Raw genomic sequence first — 20,492 nt, 5'->3', positions numbered from 1 at the left:
CAGGAAACAGGAACACTTGAAGCTAAAGCCCAGGACCCAAGGGGGAAAGTTGGCAGGTACAAGAATTATGTCTCCAAGAAGACACTTTGCCTCCTGCAACTTGCCATTCAAACTGAACCCCCTTTTATCTTACAATTCGTCTCCAGAGCTTGAGGAGCTCCCCACCCTCTCATCATCACTCTCAGCTGCTCCCAAGTCTGCAGCTGAATGCCCATCCCTCCACCTCTGCCAACGATTATCAGGATTCAGATCCTGCCAAGAGTCCCCTGGCTGCCAATCATCAGTGAACCCCTCAAATTCCTCACTAGAGGTGGGCTGGTTATAGATATCCCTTATGTTTTGCACACGGGTCCAATTTAACTCCTCATCATCTTCCATGTCACTCCCAGTCCCAAAACTCCTTTCAAACCCAAAGAAATATTCATCCTCTGTTGGTGCACAAAGTATTTCCTGAATATGCTTCCTTTGTAATTCCCTTTCAGACTCAGGCTTTCGAGCAGCCCTCTTTACACCTCTGCTCCCTTCCCCATCCCCCATTTCCCAATCAGAGAAACCTGGGAACGTGTCAGTATCGCTTGGAGCCATGATTTCTCTAATGTGCTGATGCTGCTGTTCCCCTTCTGACTCTAAAGGAGACCCGTTCTCCCGGCTACTAGGAGTAGCGACTCAAGCAACACGCTGAACTACAACACCTCTCCACCAAAGTCAACATTGACACCGAAATACAACACCACCTGAGCTCTGCAAATGAAGCAGAGTGTTTGAGGACCGGGACATCTGTAGGGAGACCAAGGGGCTTGTTTATAAAGCTATTGTCCTCCCAACCTTGCTGTACGCCTGCGAGACGTGGACTGTCTACAGATGTCACATGCAACTCCTGGAACAATTCCATCAGCACTGCCTCCGGAAAATCCTGCAAATCTCTTGGGAAGACAGGCGGACAAACATCAGCGTGCTGGAAGAAGCAAAGACCACCAACATTGAAGCGATGCTCCTCCGCCATCAACTCTGCTGACCAGCCACGTTGTCCGGATGCCTGACCACCGTCTCCCAAAGCAGTTGCTCCACTCCGAACTCAAGAACGGGAAACCGGAATGTTGTTGGGCAGGAAAAGAGATTGAAAGATGGGCTCAAAGCCAACCTTAAAAACTCTGGCATAGACACTGAGAACTGGGAAGCCCTGGCCCTTGAGCGCTCCAGCTGGAGGTCAGCTGTGACCAGCAGTGCTGTAGAATTTGAAGAGGCAGAAATGGAGGGCAAAAGAGAGAAACGTGCCAAGAGGAAGGCAAGTCAAACCAACCCCAACCAAGACCGCCTTCGACCTGGAAACCGATGCCCTCACTTTGGGAGAAGATGCAGATCAAGAAGAGGGCTCCACAGTCACCTATGGATTCACCAGAAAACTGATCCTGGAAGACTATCCTACTCGGCCAACGAGGGATTGCCTAAGTAAGTAAAGTATGGTATACCAGTGTTTCTCAACCTTCCTAATGCAGCACCCCCTTAATACAATTCCTCATGCTGTGGTGACCTCCAACCATAACATTCTTTTCGTTCCTACTTCATAACTATCATTTTGCTACTGTTATGAAATATCTGATAGGCAGGATATTCATTCGGTGGACCAAATTTCGTACAAATACCCAATTCGCCCAAATTTGAATATTAGTGGGATTGGGGTGGTGGTGGTGATTTGTCATTTGGGAGTTGTCGTTGCTGGGATTTATAGTTCACCTACAATCAAAGAGCGTTCTGAACTCCACCAGCGATAGAATTGAACCAAACTTGGCACACAGAACCAACATAAAATAAGCGGAGTGTTTGGTGAGCATTGACCTTGAATTTTGGAGTTGTAGTTCACCTACATCCAGAGAGCACTGTGGACTCAAACAATGATGGCTATGGACAAAACAATCAAAGAGCATTCTGAACCCCACCAACCATAGAATTGGGCCAAAGTTCCCACACAGAACTCTCATGACCAACAGAAAATGGTCTCATGACCAACATCCTCACCTCTGAGGATGCTTGCCATAGATGCAGGCGAAATGTCAGGAGAAATGCCTCTAGAACATGGCCATATAGCCCGAAAAAACCCACAAGAACTTAGTGAATCCAGCCATGAGAGCCTTCGACAATACAGAAAATATTGTGTTTTCTGTTGGTCTTTGATGACCCCTATGCAACCCCTCTCGTGACCCCTCCAGCTGGAGGAACGCTGTGATAGACCATGAAGAACCATAATAGGTCTCTACAGTCACCGACCCATTACTAAGACTCTACTTTTGGAAGACAATCAGATTCGGCCACAAGGAATCACCTCTGATGATTGTTGTTGTTGTTCATTCGTTCAGTCATTTCCGACTCTTCATGACTTCATGGACCAGTCCACGCCAGAGCTCCCTGTCAGCCATCACCACCCCCAGCTCCTTCAAGGTCAATCTAGTCACTTCAAGGATACCATCCATCCATCTTGCCCTTGGTTGGCCATGCTTCATTTTTCCTTCCATTTTCCCCAGCATCATACTCTTCTCTAAACTTTCCTGTCTCCTCATGATGTGGCCAAAGCACTTCAACTTTGTCTCTACTCTCCTTCCCTCCAATGAGCAGTCGGACTTTATTTCTTGAAGTATGGACTGGTTGGATCTTCTCGCAGTCCAAGGCATTCTCAGCACTTTCCTCCAACACCACAGTTCAAAAGCATCTCTCTTCCTTCGCTCAGCCTTCCCTGAGGTCCAGCTCTCACAACATAGGTGACTATGGGGAATACCATTGCTTTGACTATGCAGATCTTCGTTGCCAATGTGATGTCTCTACTCTTCACTATTTCATCGAGATTGGACATTGCTCTCCTCCCAAGAAGGAAGCATCTCCTGATTTCCTGGCTGCACTCTGCGTCTGCAGTAATCTTTGCACTTAGAAATACAAACCCTGTCTCTGCCTCCACGTTTTCTCCCTCTATTTCCCAGTTGTCAATCATTCTTGTTGCCATAATCTTGGTTTTTTTGATGTTTAGCTGCAACCCAGCTTTTGTGCTTTCTCCTTTCACCTTGATTAGAAGGCTCCTCAGCTCCTCCTCGCTTTCGGCCATCAAAGCGGTGTCATCTGCATATCGAAGGTTGTGAATGTTTCTTCCAGCAATTTTCACCCCAGCCTTGCATTCGTCAAGCCCCGCACATTGCACGATGTGTTCTGCATCTAAGTGGAATAGGTTGGGGAAGAGGATACAACCCTGCCGTACGCCTTTCCCAATCTTGAACCCATCTGTTGTTCCGTGGTCAGTTCTGACTGTTGCTACTTGGTCCTTATACAGATTCCTCAGGAGAGAGATAAAGTGATTTGGTATGCCCATACCACCAAGAACTTGCCACAATTTATGATGATCCACACAGTCAACGGCTTTGGAATAGTCGATAAAACAGAAATAGATGTTTTTCTGAAACTCCCTGCCTAACAAGTTAAACATGAGCCAACAATGTGATGTGGCGGCAAAAAAAGCCAATGGGATTTTGGCCTGCATCAATAGGAGCATAGTGTCTAGATCTAGGGAAGTCATGCTCCCCATGCTCTATTCTGCCTTGGTTAGACCACATCTGGAATATTGTGTCCAATTCTGGGCACCACAATTCAAGAGAGATATTGACAAGCTGGAATGTGTCCAGAGGAAAGCAACTAAAATGATCAAGGGTCTGGAGAACAAGCCCTATGAGGAGCGGCTTAGGGAACTGGGCATGTTTAGCCTGAAGAAGAGAAGGCTGAGAGGAGATATGATAGCCATGTATAAATATGTGAGAGGAAGCCACAGGGAGGAGGGAGCAAGCTTGTTTTCTGCTTCCTTGGAGACTAGGACGCGGAACAATGGCTTCAAACTACAAGAGAGGAGATTCCATCTGAACATGAGGAAGAACTTCCTGACTGTGAGAGCCGTTGAGCAGTGGAACTCTCTGCCCCGGAGTGTGGTGGAGGCTCCTTCTTTGGAAGCTTTTAAGCAGAGGCTGGATGGCCATTTGTCAGGGGTGATTTGAATGCAATATTCCTGCTTCTTGGCAGAATGGGGTTGGACTGGATGGCCCATGAGGTCTCTTCCAACTCTTTGATTCTATGATTCTATGATTCTCCATTACTGATGATGATAGCGAGTTGTTTTAGGAAGAGAGCATTATAATCTATGAGATGTAAGAACGCAGTACCTTGCCACTGTTTGACTTTTCCTCCGTTCTAAGGATCACTTCATCCTTTTTAGAAGGGGTAGCTGAATTTTTCCCCACAAGATTGCAATGGATTCAGAAACATTCCTGTCTGCAGCCAAAAAAATGTGGCAGGAGCTCTTCCAAAAAGATGATGATAGCCTTGAAACTCTGCAGTCCAGATGATAACTTCCAGCTCTGAGGCTGAAGACAACATGGGCGGGAGAGGAGCAGAGTTTTGGAAACCTCCCCCATTTTTCCTGACCTTTATTGCTATGGTTGTGCACCTTCAAGTCAGATCTGACTTAGGGTCACCATAAGGCGAACCTATCAGCAAACCGGTCATGAGCAGCTGATTCATATTCAACTCGGCATAAGAAGACACGGCGTTGATACCATTTCAAAGTGATGGTACAAAAACTTATATAATATTGTGAATTTGAACTGTTCTGTCGCGTGCTGGGCCTGTAAAGAATTTCCTTTAGAACAGGACGTGCAACCTTTGCCCAGCGGGAAGCCAGGAGGCCCAAGGAGAAGCTCTCAGAGGTTTTGCACCACAAAAGATCTTTAGATGGCTTGTGAAGTATAACAAAGTCTTTTATTAATGAACAATCAAACAGAAACTTCTCTTGTCTTCAATAAAGATAAACAAATGCTTCCAGGTTTTATGCAACTGGTGGCTTCCTAATCTTGCCCACGAAGGACAGGCAACTGTCTTCAATAACTTCTTCTTTCATTTAAATGAAAATCCCCTTTTTAACTTCTCCCAGGCTGACTGTAATCTAACCCTTACTGATGTGGGCTCCGCTACCGGGTCGAAATGCGTCTCGAAGCACCAAGTGGGCCTACCAGTAAAGGCTTAGATATTCTCCAGCTGGAGTTCTTTAAGGCTGTTTTCCTGGAAATCTTTGGAGACTCTTAAGACTATTTCCCCCCGGAAAGTCTTAAGGGTTGAAGCTTTTGTACAGGGGAAGCTTGCACACGTCTTGTACATTAGCTTTCCTTGCTGAGACTAACTAAAAATGGCTCCCTTCCCTTCCCAATTGCCCTGAGCAAGGGGCGGGACCAAAACTCAACGATGATGGACAGGTGACTTGCCCTACTACTGCAACCAAAGGAAGCCACCTATCTGCAGAATCCCTGAAACCTGGGACTGCAAACAAATATTTAATACAAAGCAAATCATCCGGAGTTTCGGAGTGCGATGTCATCTGTACGCGGATGATGTCCAACTCTGTCACTCCTTTCCACCTGCTACTAAGGAGGCTGTCCAGGTCCTGAACCGGTGCTTGGCCGCTGTGACGGTCTGGATGGGGGCGAACAAATTGAAATTGAATCCAGACAAGACAGAGGTACTCCTGGTCAGTCGTATAGGGTTACAGCCTGTGTTGGATGGGGTCGCACTCCCCCTGAAGACACAGGTTCGCAGTTTGGGTGTGATCCTGGACTCATCGCTGAGCCTGGAACCCCAGGTTTCGGCGGTGACCAGGGGAGCATTCGCACAGTTAAAACTCGTGCGCCAACTGCGACCGTACCTTGGGAAGTCTGACTTGGCCACGGTAGTCCACGCTCTGGTTACATCCCGTTTAGACTACTGCAACGCTCTCTACGTGGGGTTGCCTTTGAAGACAGCCCGGAAGCTCCAATTAGTCCAACGTTCGGCAGCCATGATACTAACTGGAGCGGAGCGCAGGGAGCATACAATTCCTCTGCTGTACCAGCTCCACTGGCTGCCGATCTGCTACCGGGCTCAATTCAAAGTGCTGGCGTTGGCCTTTAAAGCCCTAAACGGTTCTGGCCCAACTTACCTATCCGAACGTATCTCAGCCTATCAGCCCACCAGGACCCTAAGATCTTCTGGGGGGGGGGGGCCTGCTCTCTATCCCGCCTGCTTCACAGGTGCGGCTGGCGGGGACGAGAGACAGGGCCTTTTCTGTGGTGGCCCCGCGGCTATGGAACACCCTCCCCATGGAGGTAAGATCAGCCCCCTCATTGATGGTTTTCCGGAAAAGACTAAAAACCTGGATGTTCGAGCAGGCGTTCGGTTAACTCAGTGCAATAAGTGTAATGATTGAAGGACTGGCAATTTGGACGACGAAACTGGATCGCGATTTTAGTCAAGAGATGAATTGGATTGTTTATTGATATATGTATTGTGGATCGTGTTTTTATGCTTTTAAACTGTATACTGTTGTTTGTTATAAGTTGTTGTAAACCGCGTTGAGTCGCCGGCTAGGCTGAGAAACGGCGGTATACAAGTATAGCAAATAAATAAATAAATAAATAAATAAATAAATAAAGTTGGAGCTCCTGGTACAGCCGTACCAACACATGAACAGTATAACAAGTTTATACACAGAATTCTATTATTTTTCTATTTTCTGTATAAGTGGGATATTTGTTGAGCTTACTAATTCAGGAACCCATTCATATTGTATTGTAACATCTAAGTAGGCAGAATCCAGTGTCGCAAACCCCAAACTGGGATATGGGCAGGATAATAAACCTTGTCAGGAGATTGTTGCGTCCAAATGTATTTGCCGCCACATGAATCTCTTCCCATTCACCGTAGCCAAGAGATGCGATGCTGGGAGTTGCAGTCCAATGCTCCGCATCCTTGTGCTGAACCGCACTCTTGACTCTCAGTGCCTCCGACCAACCTGCTCCGCCCCGGCCTCCTCTTGCCATCTTAACCTCCGCTAAGGAGATTGCCAGCAGCTCTCCTTTCCAGCCCCCGAGGTGAAGGGATTAGGATGGAGCTAATCCCTAATGTCGGATTCCTACCTTCCCTTTGGGCCAGGGAGTCTTTTCGATATTGCCAGGAAGAGTGGCAAATGAAGCGAAAGGCAAGCTAACAGTCTCCTGCTTTTGGGATTCAAGTGCAGCAAGTTGGAGGCCACTTTGGTGTGTGCCAAAAACCCTCTGACAGAGTGTCCACCATCGGCATGCTCTGTGCCTGCGTTTGGAAACAGAAGGTGCCTATTTAAAGCTCTGGTGAGAGGAGAGAGATCAAGTCTGATTGATGGAAGCTTGGAAATCTCTTGAGAGGAGGATCTGTAATTGGTTAAATGGACGAACGCAGAGGGTGATTCTCCCCAAGGCTTCCTCTTCATCCTGGAAAGAAGTGACGAGTGGAGTGCCATAAGCAGGGTTTCGTCCTGGGCCCGGTCCTGATCAGGATTTTCATTAATGACTTCTTAGATGAAGGGCTAGAAGGCGGGATCATCAAGTTTGCAGACGACACCAAACTGGGAGGGAGAACCATTACTCCAGAGGACAGGAGCAGGATTCAAAAAGGTCTTGATAGATTAGAGAGATGATGGGCCAAAACTAACAAAATGAAGTTCAACAGGGACAAATGCAAGATACTCCACTTAGGCAGAAAAAACGAAATGCAAAGATACAGAATGGGGGACAATACCTGGCTTGAGAGCAGTACGTGTGAAAAAGATCTTGGAGTCCTCGTGGACAACAAGTTAAACATGAGCCAACAATGTGATGTGGTGGCAAAAAAAGCCAATGGGATTTTGGCCTGCATCAAGAGGAGTATAGTGTCTAGATCCAGGGAAGTCATGCTCCCCATGCTCTATTCTGCTCTGGTTAGACCACACCTGGAATATTGTGTCCAATTCTGGGCACCACAATTGAAGAGAGATATTGACAAGCTGGAATGTGTCCAGAGGAGGGCAACTAAAATGATCAAGGGTCTGGAGAACAAGCCCTATGAGGAGCGGCTTAAGGAGCTGGGCATTTTTAGCCTGAAGAAGAGAAGGCTGAGAGGAGTTATGATAGCCATGTATAAATATGTGAGAGGAAGCCACAGAGAGGAGGGAGCAAGCTTGTTTTCTGCTTCCCTGGAGACTAGGATGCAAGGGAACAATGGCTTCAAACTACATGAGAGGAGATTCCATCTGAACATGAGGAAGAACTTCCTGACTGTGAGAGCCGTTCAGCAGTGGAACTCTCTGTCCCGGAGTGTGGTGGAGGCTCCTTCTTTGGAAGCTTTTAAACAGAGTCTGGATGGCCATCTGTCAGGGGTGATTTGAATGCAACATTCCTGCTTCTTGGCAGAATGGGGTTGGGCTGGGTGGCCCATGAGGTCTCTTCCAACTCTTTGATTCTATGATTCTATGTATTAAAAAACCAAAATAGGGATAGGAATGAAAGAGAATCCTAGATTCCTAGATTTGGAAGAGACCTCCTGGGCCATCCAGTCCAATCCCATTCTGCCAAGAAGCAGGAAAATCACATTCAAAGCATCCCCCGACAGATGGCCATCTAGCCTTTGTTTAAAAGCTTCCAAAGAAAGGGCCTCCACCACACTCCGGGGCAGAGAGTTCCACTGCTGAACAGCTCTCACAGTCAGGAAGTTTTTCCTCATGTTCAGGTGGAATCTCCTCTCTTGTAGTTTGAAGCCATTGTTCCATTGCGTCCTAGTCTCCAAGGAAGCAGAAAACAAGCTTGCTCCCTCCTCCCTGTGGCTTCCTCTCACATATTTATACATGGCTATCATATCTCCTCTCAGCCTTCTCTTTATCAGGCTAAACATGCCCAGCTCTTTCAGCCGCTCCTCATAGGGCTTGTTCTCCAAACCCTTGATCATTTTAGTCGCCCTCCTCTGGATACATTCCAGCTTAGAGTCAATATCTCTCTTCAATTGTGGTGCCCAGAATTGGACACCAGGAGATAGAACAGGGACATGGATGGAAACCTGACCATCTCTTCATTATTATTATAGCACCTTCTGGCAATGTTTTTTTCATGGCTCCCTGCTGTTTCCTCACCCCAAACCACCTGGGCGAGTGGAGGAGACACAATATTGTTCTTTCCTGCTCAGAACATATAAATACAAGAAGTGCTCAAGCAACGGCAACAAGGGTAAACGCGAGGGTGTGTATTAACTGCGCAGTGGTTTTAAATTATTTATAGCTGCTTCTCCATTTCAGGCTGGGTTTGCACCTGCATCCGGTTTGCGCATTGAGCTCAAGCACCTGAGCCGCTGCATGCAGGGGGAGTCACGTTTTCAATAATACTTGACGATTTGCCTTCCTCTTTGTATTACTAGAGATTGTCCCCTACCCCCCCCCCCCCCCAATTTTTAGGGCTTCCTAAATACTGGGTTGTTGTAGGTTTTTTCGGGCTATATGACCATGTTCTAGAGGCATTCTCTCCTGACGTTTCGCCTGCATCTATGGCAAGCATACTCAGAGGTATTGAAGTCTGTTGGAACTAGGACAATTAGGTTTATATATCTGTGGAAAGACCAGGGTGGGACAAAGCACTCTTGTCTGCTGGAGATAAGTGGGAATGTTTCAAGCATCCTCAGAGGTTGTGAGGTCATAGATGCAGCAAAACGTTTCGCCATAGATGCAGGCGAAACGTCAGGAGAGAATGCCTCTAGAACATGGCCATATAGCCCGAAAAAACCTACAACACCACAGTATTTTCTGTTGGTCATGGGGCTTCTGTGTGGGGAATTTTGGCCCGGTTCTATCATTGGTGGGGTTCAGAATGCGCTTTGATTGTAGATGAACTATAAATCCCAGCAACTACAGCTCTTAAATGTTGCAGTCTATTTCCCCCCAACTCCACCAGTGTCCACATTTGGACATATTGAGTTTTCGTGCCAAGTTTGGTTCAGATCCATCATTGTTTGACTCCACAGTGCTCTCTGGATGTAGTTGAACTACAACTCCCAAACTCAAGGTCACAATGCACACCAAACCCTTCCAGTATTTTCTGTTGGTCATGGGCCATTCTGTGTGTGCCATGTTTGGTTCAATTCTATCATTGGGGGAGTTCGGAAGGCTCTTTGATTGTAGGTGAACTATAAATCCCAGCAACTACACTCCCAAATGTCACTGTTTATTTTCCCCAACTCCAGCAGTGTTCATATTTTGACATATTGAGAATTCGTGCCAAGTTTGGTTCAGATCCATCATTGTTTGACTCCACAGTGCTCTCTGGATGTAGTTGAACTACAACTCCCAAACTCAAGGTCACAATGCCCACCAAACCCTTCCAGTATTTTCTGTTCGTTGTTGGAGTTCTGTGTGCCAAGTCTGGTTCAATTCCATCATTGGGGGAGTTCGGAAGGCTCTTTGATTAAATCACTACCAACCAAGAGCTCATGAGTTCGAAGCCAGCCCGGGTTGGAGTAAGCTCCCGACCATTAACAGTCTAGCTTGCTGTTGACCTATGCAGCCCAAAAGACAGTCGCATCTGTCAAGTAGGAAATTTAGGTACCGCTTTATGCGGGGAGGCTAATTTAACTAATTTATGATGCCATAAAATCTCCCAACAGCGTGCAGAAGAATGAGGAAGTACTCCATCAAAGGATTCGATGTCACAAGTGGACGGTGAAGCGGCAGCTCCCCCTGTGGCCAGAATCGAGCATGAAGGTGCAATACCTGGAATGTGTCTGTCTATATATGTTGTATGTCTAAATGGCATTGAATGTTTACCATGTATATGTGCATTGTAATCCGCCCTCAGTCCCCTGCGGTGTGAGAAGGGCGGAATATAAATACTGTAAATAAGTAAGTAAATAAATATTTTCTATTGGTCATGGGAGTTCTGTGTGCCAAGTTTGGATCAATTCCATCGTTGGTGGAGTTCAGAATGCTCTTTGGTTGTAGGTGAACTACAAATCCCAGCAACTACAACTCCCAAATGACAAAATCAATCCCTCCCCAACCCCAAGAGTATTCAAAAGTAGACGTATTGGGTATTTGTGCCAAATTTGGTCCAGTGAATGAAAATACATCCTGCATATCAGATATTTACATGACGATTCATAACAGTAGCAAAATAACAGTTCTGAAGTCGCGACGAAAATAATGTTATGGTTGGGGGGTCACCACAACATAAGGAACTGGATTAAGGGGTCGCGGCATTAAGAAGGGCGAGAACCACTGCCCTAGACCAGTGATGGGCAACCTTTTGAGCTTGTGGCCGCGTGTCATCAAAAATAGCCATGCATGTCAGTGCTGACACACGTGTCATAGGTGGACCATCACGGCCCTAGAACAAAAATTCGAGGTCATTTGGGAGTTTGGCCATAGAGCAATTGCGGGTGAGATGCGTGCAATTCAGGACGGGTGAGACTCAGCATTACCTTTGGTGCCTCCGCTTCTGGGGAGTCCCTGGGGTGGGGGCTTTTGCTGCGCAGGCTCCACAGGAAGTGGCGGATGTAGAGGAGGTGCCGGTAAATATTGTCGTCCAGGTTGTCCACCTCCAAGTCCACCTTGAACCCTCCGCTGGGCAGCATGATCGGAGGGTGGTTGTCAAAGGACTCCAGGATGTCGTCTGCAAAAAAGAAAAGAAAAAAAGAACTTGGGTTGAAAAGCTTTTCTGGAAGATTGGAAAGTCCCAGAGCCCTTTCACACTGCCAGAATATCAAGGCAGATAATGTGGGATTTTCTGACTTGATATTCCAGAATATAGAGCTGAACTGGAAAGGTTTCCAATAGGACCTCAGCTGACTTCAACTGCTGCAAACTGTGCTCAATCTTGCACTTCCCAGAAGGCTGAGGCAAAAGCAAACCACGGCAGCCTCTCTTGGCCTGCATGTTCTATTTCATTAATAACCTTTGCCATGTGTTGTTGAAGGTTTTAATGGCCAGAATCGCTGGGTTGCTTTGAGTTTTCCAGGCTGTCTGGCCATGTTCCAGAAGCATTATCTCCTGACGTTTCACCCACATCTATGGCGGGCATCCTCAGAGGTTGTGAGGTCTGCTGGAAACTAGAAAAATTGGGTTTATATATCTGGGAAATGTCTTGTGTGCTTGAGACAAGTGTGAAGGCTGCAATTAATCACCTTGATTAGCACTGAATAGCCTTGCCTCTACAGTCCAATGAAGACTCCATCACAGACATGAGAAGAGCTGCAAGAGCAAGAACAAGCCACGAGAGGAAAGACAAAGATCTAACCAGAGGAAGCCTTGCATCTTCAAAGCCTGGCTGCTTCCTGCCTGGGAGGGGAATCCTTTGTTGGGAGGTGTAAAGGTAAAGGTTTCCTCATGACATTAAGTCCAGTTGTCCGACTCTGTGGATTGGTATCTCATCTCCATTTCTAAGCCGCAGAGCCAGCATTGTCCACAAACTCCTCCAAGGTAATGTGGCCAGCATGACTGCATGGAGCGCTTTTACCTTTCCACCAGAGAGGTCCCTATTGATCTACTCACATTTGCATGTTTTCGAACTGCTAGGTTAGCTGGGCCCTGATTATTTCTTTTCTGGAATCCCCCCCCCCCCTTTTTTAGTGGTTTTTTAAAATTACTGGTAGCCAGATTTTGTTCATTTTCATGGTCTCTTCCTTTCTGTTGAAATTGTCCACATGCTTCTTGTGGATTTCAGTGGCTTCTCTGTGTAGTCTGACATGGTGGTTGTGAGAGTGGTCCAGCACTTCTGTGTTCTCAAATAATACTCTGTGTCCAGGTTGGTTCATCAGGTGCTCCGCTATGGCTGACTTCTCTGGTTGAAGTAGTTTGGGCGCTACGTTTGGTGGTCCCTCTATAGACTTGTCCACAGCTTCATTGTACCACGACTTTTGCAGAAGTGAGAGGATCCCTCTTGTCCTTTGCTGAACGGAGCATTTGTTGGATTTTCTTGGTGGGTCTGGAGATAGTTTGTATGTTGTGTTTCCTCATCAGCTTCCCTCTGCAGTCAGTGGTTCCCTTGATGTCTGGCAAGAACCCTTTTCCTCTGGGTGGATCTTGGTATTGACTCTCGTGGCTTGTTCCTGCAGCTCTTCTGATGTCTGAGGTGGAGTATCCATTGGCCTGGAGAGCCTTAAAGCCGCATGGCTATTCAAAGCTAATCAAGGTGATTAATTGCAGAATTAACATTTGTTTCAAAAAGACAAGACGTTCAACAGATATATAAACCCCATTTTTCTAGTTTCTAACAGACCTCATAACCTCTGAGGATGCCTGCCATAGATGTCAGCGAAACATCAGGAGAGAATGCTTCTGGAACATGGCCAGACAGTCCGGAAAACTCACAGCAACCCAGCCTTTGATATCTTGATCATACCTTTCTATGGTACTGGCAGTGTAGTTTAACACCAAAGTCAACACTGACACCGAAATACAACACCGCCTGAGCTCTGCGAGTGCAGCATTTTTCTGAATGAAGCAGAGAGTGTTTGAGGACCGGGACATCCGTAGGGAGACCAAGGTGCTATTGTCCTCCCAACCCTGCTGTATGCCTGCGAAACGTGGACTGTCTACAGACATCACATGCAACTCCTGGAACGATTCCATCAGCACTGCCTCTGGAAAATCCTGCAAATCTCTTGGGAAGACAAGTGGACAAACATCAGCGTGCTGGAAGAAGCAAAGACCACCAGCACTGAAGTGATGGTCCTCCGCCATCAACTCTGCTGGACCGGCCACATTGTCTGGATGCCTGACCACCATCTCCCAAAGCAGTTACTCTACTCCGAACTCCAGAATGGAAAATGTAATGTTGGTGGGCAGAAAAAGAGATTGAAAGATGGGCTCAAAGCCAATCTTAAAAACTCTGGCATAGACACTGAGAACTGGGAAGCCCTGGCCCTTGAGCTCTCCAGCTGGAGGTCAGCTGTGACTAGCAGTGCTGTGGAGTTTGAATAGGCATGAATGGAGGGCGAAAGAGAGAAACGTGCCAAGTGGAATTTGCATCAAGGCAACCCCGACCGGGACCGCCTTCCACCTGGAAACCAATGCCCTCACTGCGGAAGAAGATGCAGATCAAGAATAGGGCTCCTACGGACCCACCAAAATACTGATCCTGGAAGACTATCCTACTTGGCCAACGAGGGATCACCTAAGTAAGTAAGTATATGGTCCATTTTGAATTGCATGAATCAATTACGCCAGTCTCCAAAGCATAACGCTCCCATGTGGAATTATCCATTATCCCTGTCGTTTTCACCAGAAGCAGGTCTGTTGTGAAGCTAATGTGTCTTGATTGTACAGTCAAACCCCAACCAAATGTTCAATATTTTAAAGCTGGGCTGCATTACAGTATCAGAAAGGGCTGGTGGGGAAAGAGGGCCATTTTCCATGAGGCATCTTGAAAGGCTGCTTGCTTCCCTTTTATCTTTCCTCCCATCCCTTTCATGTCCTTTCCTTTTAGATCATAAGCCTGAAGGCAATCAGTGTGTGTGTGTATGTATGTGTGTCTTTTGGCTGAAGACAGAGATAGGGATGCTTTAAATCAAGAGATGGGTCATTATCCATGGCAAGATCTGGGACTCAATTCTTTAAGTAATTGTACGATTAATTGCATTTTAATATTTGTATGGTGTGGATGACTATGTGGATCCACAATAAATTGTGGCAAGTTCTTGGTGGTATGTATGGGGATACCAAGCCATGTTGTCCATCTCCTGAGGAATTTGTGTAACGACCAAATAGCAACAGTAAGAACTGACCACGGAACAACAGACTGGTTCTAGATTGGGAAAGGAGTATGGCAAGGCGGTCTACTCTCTCCCTCCCTATTCAACATGTATGCAGAACACATCATGTGACATGCAGGAATTGATGAGTCCAAGTCTGGAGTTAAAATTGCTGGGAGGCATATTAACAAACTTAGATATGCAGATGATACCACTTTGCTGGCCAAAAGCGAGGAGGAGCTGAGGTGCCTTCTAATCAAGGGGAAAGTGCAAAAGCTGGGTTGCAGGTAAACATCAGAAAAACCAAGATGATGACAACCAGACTGATTGATAACTGGTGGACAAATGCAAGCGTGCTATAAGAAGCAAAGACCACCAGCATTGAAGCGATGCTCCTACGTCATCAACTCCACTGGACTGGCCACATTGTCTGAATGCCCAATCTTGCCCCATCCATGTTCAACATCTACACAAATGACCAGCCACTGCCAGAAGGTTCAAAGAGTTTCATCTATGCTGATTGGAAGGCATATTAACAAACTTAGATATGCAGATGATACCACTTTGATGGCCAAAAGCAAGGAGGAGCCGAGGAGCCTTCTAACCAAGGGGAAAGAAGAAAGGGCAAAAGCTGGGTTGCAGTTAGACATCAAAACAATCAAGATGATGGTAATCAGACTGATTGATAACCGGTGGACAAATGTCAGCGTGGTGGAAGAAGCAAAGACCACCAGCATTGAGGCGATGCTCCTATGTCATCAACATTGTCTGAATGCCCAATCACTATCTCCCGAACTCAAGAACAGGAAATGTAATCTTGGTGGACAGGGAATTTTGGCCTGCATCAATAGGAGCCTAGAGTCTAGATCTAGGGAAGTCATGCTCCCCATGCTCTTTTCCGCTTTGGTTAGACCACTTTACCTGGAATATTGTGTCCAATTCTGGGCACCACAATTCAAGAGAGATATTGACAAGCTGGAATGTGTCCAGAGGAGGGCGACTAAAATGATCCAGGGCCTGGAGAACAAGCCCTATGAGGAGCGGCTTAAGGAGCTGGGCATGTTTAGCCTGAAGAAGAGAAGGCTCAGAGGAGATATGATAGCCATGTATAAATATGTGAGAGGAAGGCACAGGGAGGAGGGAGCAAGCTTGTTTTCTGCTTCCCTGGAGACTAGGACGCGGAACAATGGCTTCAAACTACAAGAGAGGAGATTCCATCTGAACATGAGGAAGAACTTCCTGACTGTGAGAGCTGTTTAGCAGTGGAACTCTCTGCCCCGGAGTGTGGTGGAGGCTCCTTCTTTGGAAGCTTTTAAACAGAGACTGGATGGCCATCTGCCAGGGGTGATTTGAATGCAATATTCCTGCTTCTTGGCAGAATGGGGTTGGACTGGATGGCCCAGGAGGTCTCTTCCAACTCTTTGATTCTATGATTCTATGAAAAGAGATTTAAAGATGGGCTTAAAGCCAGCCTTAAAAACTGTGGCATAGATACCAAGAACTGGGAAACCCTGGCCCTTGAGCGCTCTAATTGGAGGTCAACTGTGACCAGCAGTGCTATGGAATTTGAAGAGGCACAAAAGGAGGGTGAAACAGAGAAGGCACGATTGGAGGGCAAAAGGGAGAAACGTTCCAAGAGGAAGGCATGTCAAGCCAACCCTGACCGGGACCGCCTTCCACCTGGAAACCGATGGCCTCACTGCAGGAGAACATGCAGATCAAGAATAGGGCTCCACAGCCACCCATCACCAAGACCCCACATCTGGAAGACCATAATCCTCAAGCTATGAGGGATCGCCGAAGTAAGTAAGTAACTGGCAAAGAGAGGGAGAAAATGTGGAGGCTGTGACAGGGTTTGTATTTTGAGGCACGAAGATGACTGCAGATGCAGACTGCGGCCAGGAAATCAGAAGATGTTTCCTTCTTGGGAGGAGAGCAAGGACCTATCTTGATAACAGAGGGAAGAGTAGAGACATCACACAGGCAACAAAGATCCACGGAGCGGTGTGAGTCCCCACTGTTAGCCCCAGCTTCTGCCAACCTAGCAGTTATGCTACTCTGCTGCTGAGTACGCATGTCCAGTGTGGAACACATCTCACCATGCTAAAACAGTGAATGTGGCTCTTAATGAGACATGCCGCATTATCACAGGATGTCTGTGCCCCACACCACTGGAGAAATGACACTGCTTAGCTGTATTGCACCACCTGACATCCGCCGGGAAGTAGCAGCCAATAGTGAAAGGACCAAGGCAGAGACATCTCCAGTTCAACCCTTGTTTGTGTATCAGCCAGCACGTCAATGACTTAAATCAAGAAACAGTTTTCTAAGATCTACAGAGTAACTTGCTGGAACACCCCAGTAAGCGAGAGTCCAAAAGTGGCAGGCTCAAACCCAGAACTTCCACGAGATGCAGAGAAATGGGGCTACAAAGTGGAATCCACGACATGCGAGTGTGGAGAAGAGCAAACTACAGACCATCTGCTGCAAAGCAACCTGAGCCCTGCCACATGCACAATGGAGGACCTCCTTGCGGCAACACCAGAAGCACTCCAAGGGGCCAGATACTGCTCAAAGGGCATCTAAGCAACTACCAAGCTTGCAAACTTTGTGTTTTGTTTATTTGCTAGTTAAAAAATGCAATACAACTGTTTGGCTTGCTCCTGACACGATAAATAAATAGTTCAAAAACATGCAAATGTGAGTAGATCAATAGGTACTGCTTTATTGGGAAGGTAACGGCACTGCCCCCAGTGGCGCAGTGGATTCAAGTGCTGAGCTGCTGAGCTTGTTGACCGAAAGGTCGCAGGTTCGATTCCGGGGAGCGGTATGAGCTTCCGCTGTCAGCCCTAGCTTCTGCCAACCTAGCAGTTCGAAAACATGCAAATGTGAGTACATCAATAGGTACCACTTTGGCGGGAAGGTAACGGTGCTCCATGCAGTCATGCCGGCCAGATGACCTTGGAGGTGTCTATGGACAACGCCGGCTCTTCGGCATAGAAATGGAGATGAGGACCAACCCCCAGAATTGGACTGAATGTCAAGGGGAAATCTTTCCCTTTTCCATCATAACATCATCTTATGTGTCATTGCCAGATTGCTTTTGCCTCCTTGGTCACCCTGCTCTGGGCACAAACCTAACTAAACTGGTTCCTAATTTTTTTGCTTGAGGTTGTATGTCTGTGTGTTTTTATGGACAGTCTGGAGGATTTTGACACCAAAATCCCTCTTATGAAATGTTTATTACAAAGCTTGCCAGGGACGCAATTGCTGCAACGGTTGGGTTTTAGTAGCTACTCTCAGCCTGGCGTTTTTGCTGCCCTAACAGCTCCATTGGGAAGCTCTGCCGTTCATAATTCAGCCGTCGTTAATGTGGAAGACGGCGACGCTTATGGTTTCCCCAGTGTGGCATTTGTGGGGAATTTCAGACATGTGCTGCTTTTATGGTTACAATCTGCCCCCAAAGGCCGCCCATTCATCCAAATGTATTCGAGGAGTGGGAGGGAAATTATCCAGGGAATGGCCCAGCGAGACCCCAGAAAAACAAGAGTTCCTTCCTGCAACACACAAAAATACAGGTGGGATCCACAACCAATTGTTGTAGCATGGAGGTCAGGATTTCAGCTGTTCCCTTGTTCGCTTGTCCCTCTTTCAACCATCAGATAATAGTGGGTTGCTATGAGTTTTTCAGGCTATATGGCCATGTTCCAGTGGCATTCTCTCCTGACATTTCGCCTGCACCTGTGGCTGGCATCCTCAGAGGTTTCTTCAGAGGTCTGTCAGACTTGCCTCATTTCCAATGCACCTCTGAACAAACCCCCAAGGATGATTGCCACAGATGCAGGCAAAACGTCAGGAAATAATGCTACTGGAACATGGCCATACAGCTCGAAAAACACACGGCCTGAAAAACTCATCTATCCATCCATCCATCCATCTGTCAGTCTATCTATCCATCCATCCATCCATCCGATTATCCATCCATCCATGCATCCATCAATCCATCTGGCAGTCTATCCATCCATCCATCCATCAATCTATCCATCCATGCATCCATCCATCTGCCAGTCTATCTATCCATCCATCCATCTATCAGTCTATCGATCGATCCATCCGTCAGTCTATCCATCCATCCATCAGTCCATCCATCCATCAATCCACCAGGCTATCCATCCTTCCGTCCATCCGTCCGTCCGTCCGTCCGTCCGTCCGTCCATCCATCCATCAGTCCATCCATCCATCCGCCAGTCTATCCCTCCATCCATCCATCCATCCATCAGTCTATCTATCATTCTATCTATCTATCTATCTATCTATCTATCCATCCATCCATCCATCCATCCATCCATCCATCCATCCACCAGTCCACCCATCCATCCATCCATCCATCCATCCATCTGTCAGTCTATCTATCCTTCCACCCATCCACCCACCCACCCATCCATCCATCCATCCATCCATCTGCCAGTCTATCTATCCATCTATCCATCCATCCATCCATCCATCCATCCATCCATCCATGAGATGTTTTTGAAAGCAGGGAGGGAGGAAACCATCTTTAACTCCTTAGGAAGGAAGTTCCAGAGGTAGGGGGCAGCCACAGAGAAGTCCCTTTCTCTCGTTCCCATCAGTCGTGCTTGGGATGGGGGTGGAACTGAGAGGAGGACCTCTTCTGATGACCGCAGTGTCCGAGTTGATCTCTAGAGGGAGATGTGGTTTGTCAAATAGCTTCATAAGATCTATAGAGATACTCGCAGGAACACCTCAGCAAGCAAGAGTCCAAAAGTGGCAGGCTAAAAATCCAAAACCTCAGTCAGTGGCTGAGCCTACACTGTGGTCTGAGCCCTTTCACATGCACAATGGAGAACCTTCTTATAGCTTAAGCGGCTGAGGGAGAAAAGGAAGGGGCCTGAGACCAGGAATTCCGGGAGTTGAAGTCCAAAACACTTGGAGAGGGGGCCAAAGTTTGCCCATGCCTAGTATAACCTATAAGCAGCATATTTCGGTGCCTTACCTGTCCTGAAGGCGGAGAGACTATCTTCCTTGCCAGGTTGCCAGACAGGTACGCACCCGACGTCGGATGAGGCCTGGTACTGGGTCAGGATGTGATGCAGTTGGGCAGGACTCAAGGCTGGGAATTCAGATCTCAGCATGGGCCAGGTCATCTGAACAAAAAAAACACCAAAGTGTACCACGCTTTATTTATATTGCAAACTATACCACTATTCCACTTTAACAGCCATGGATCAGTCCAAGAAACCTTTTGAAAACAGCTAGTCAAGTATGGCGTTGTTAGAAGTCGACACTTCGAACAAGTGATATTCGTAAACATTCATGCAATGGCACACGGGTAACTTAGCTGTTAGACTGAAGAACCATGTCTTTAAACTGCCAAGGATAAAGGCATGCCACTACAAAAACGTATTTGGTTAGCAGAGGATGGTTGTTTCACTTAAGTTACATTGTCATTTAGAGTTTTTGAAATACTGTTGAAGGTTTTCATGGCCGGAATCACTGGGTTGTGAGTTTTCCAGGCTGTCATGTTCCAGCAGCATTCTCTCCTGATGTTTCACCTGCATGTGTGGCAGGCATCCTCAGAGGTTGTGGAACACGTTTCGCCTGCATCTATGACAAGCATCCTCAGAGGTAGTGAGGTCTTGCCACAGATGCAGGATGCTTGCCATAGATGCAGGCGAAACGTCAGGAGAGAATGCCTGTAGAACATGGTCATATAGCCCGAAGAAACCTACAACAACCCAATGTATTGACAGCTTTCATGACCGAAATAACTGGATTGTTATGAATTTTCCGGGTTTTCAGTAGCATTCTCTCCTGATGTTTCACCCACATCTGTGGCAGGCATGTTCAGAGGTTGTGAGGTCCTCAGAGGATGCCTGCCATAGATGCAGGCGAAACGT

General features: G+C 47.0%; 1 protein-coding gene across 2 annotated transcripts in view; it reads right to left on the bottom strand.

The window, feature by feature from the left end:
* Positions 1-20,492, bottom strand: part of LOC137094796 (ras-associating and dilute domain-containing protein-like) — a 152,172-nt gene that overhangs the window by 16,755 nt on the left and 114,925 nt on the right. For both annotated transcript variants that reach the window (XM_067460553.1, XM_067460554.1), the window contains 2 exons: positions 19,589-19,739; positions 11,305-11,495 (listed from right to left, as the gene is read on the bottom strand). In XM_067460553.1, coding sequence (XP_067316654.1) covers positions 11,305-11,495; positions 19,589-19,739 — 342 coding nt within the window. The remainder of the gene's footprint in view (positions 1-11,304; positions 11,496-19,588; positions 19,740-20,492) is intronic.

This window comes from Anolis sagrei, chromosome X (assembly GCF_037176765.1).
Source record: "Anolis sagrei isolate rAnoSag1 chromosome X, rAnoSag1.mat, whole genome shotgun sequence".
Classification (NCBI taxonomy): domain Eukaryota; kingdom Metazoa; phylum Chordata; class Lepidosauria; order Squamata; family Dactyloidae; genus Anolis; species Anolis sagrei.
This window is presented reverse-complemented; position numbering and strand designations above follow the sequence as displayed.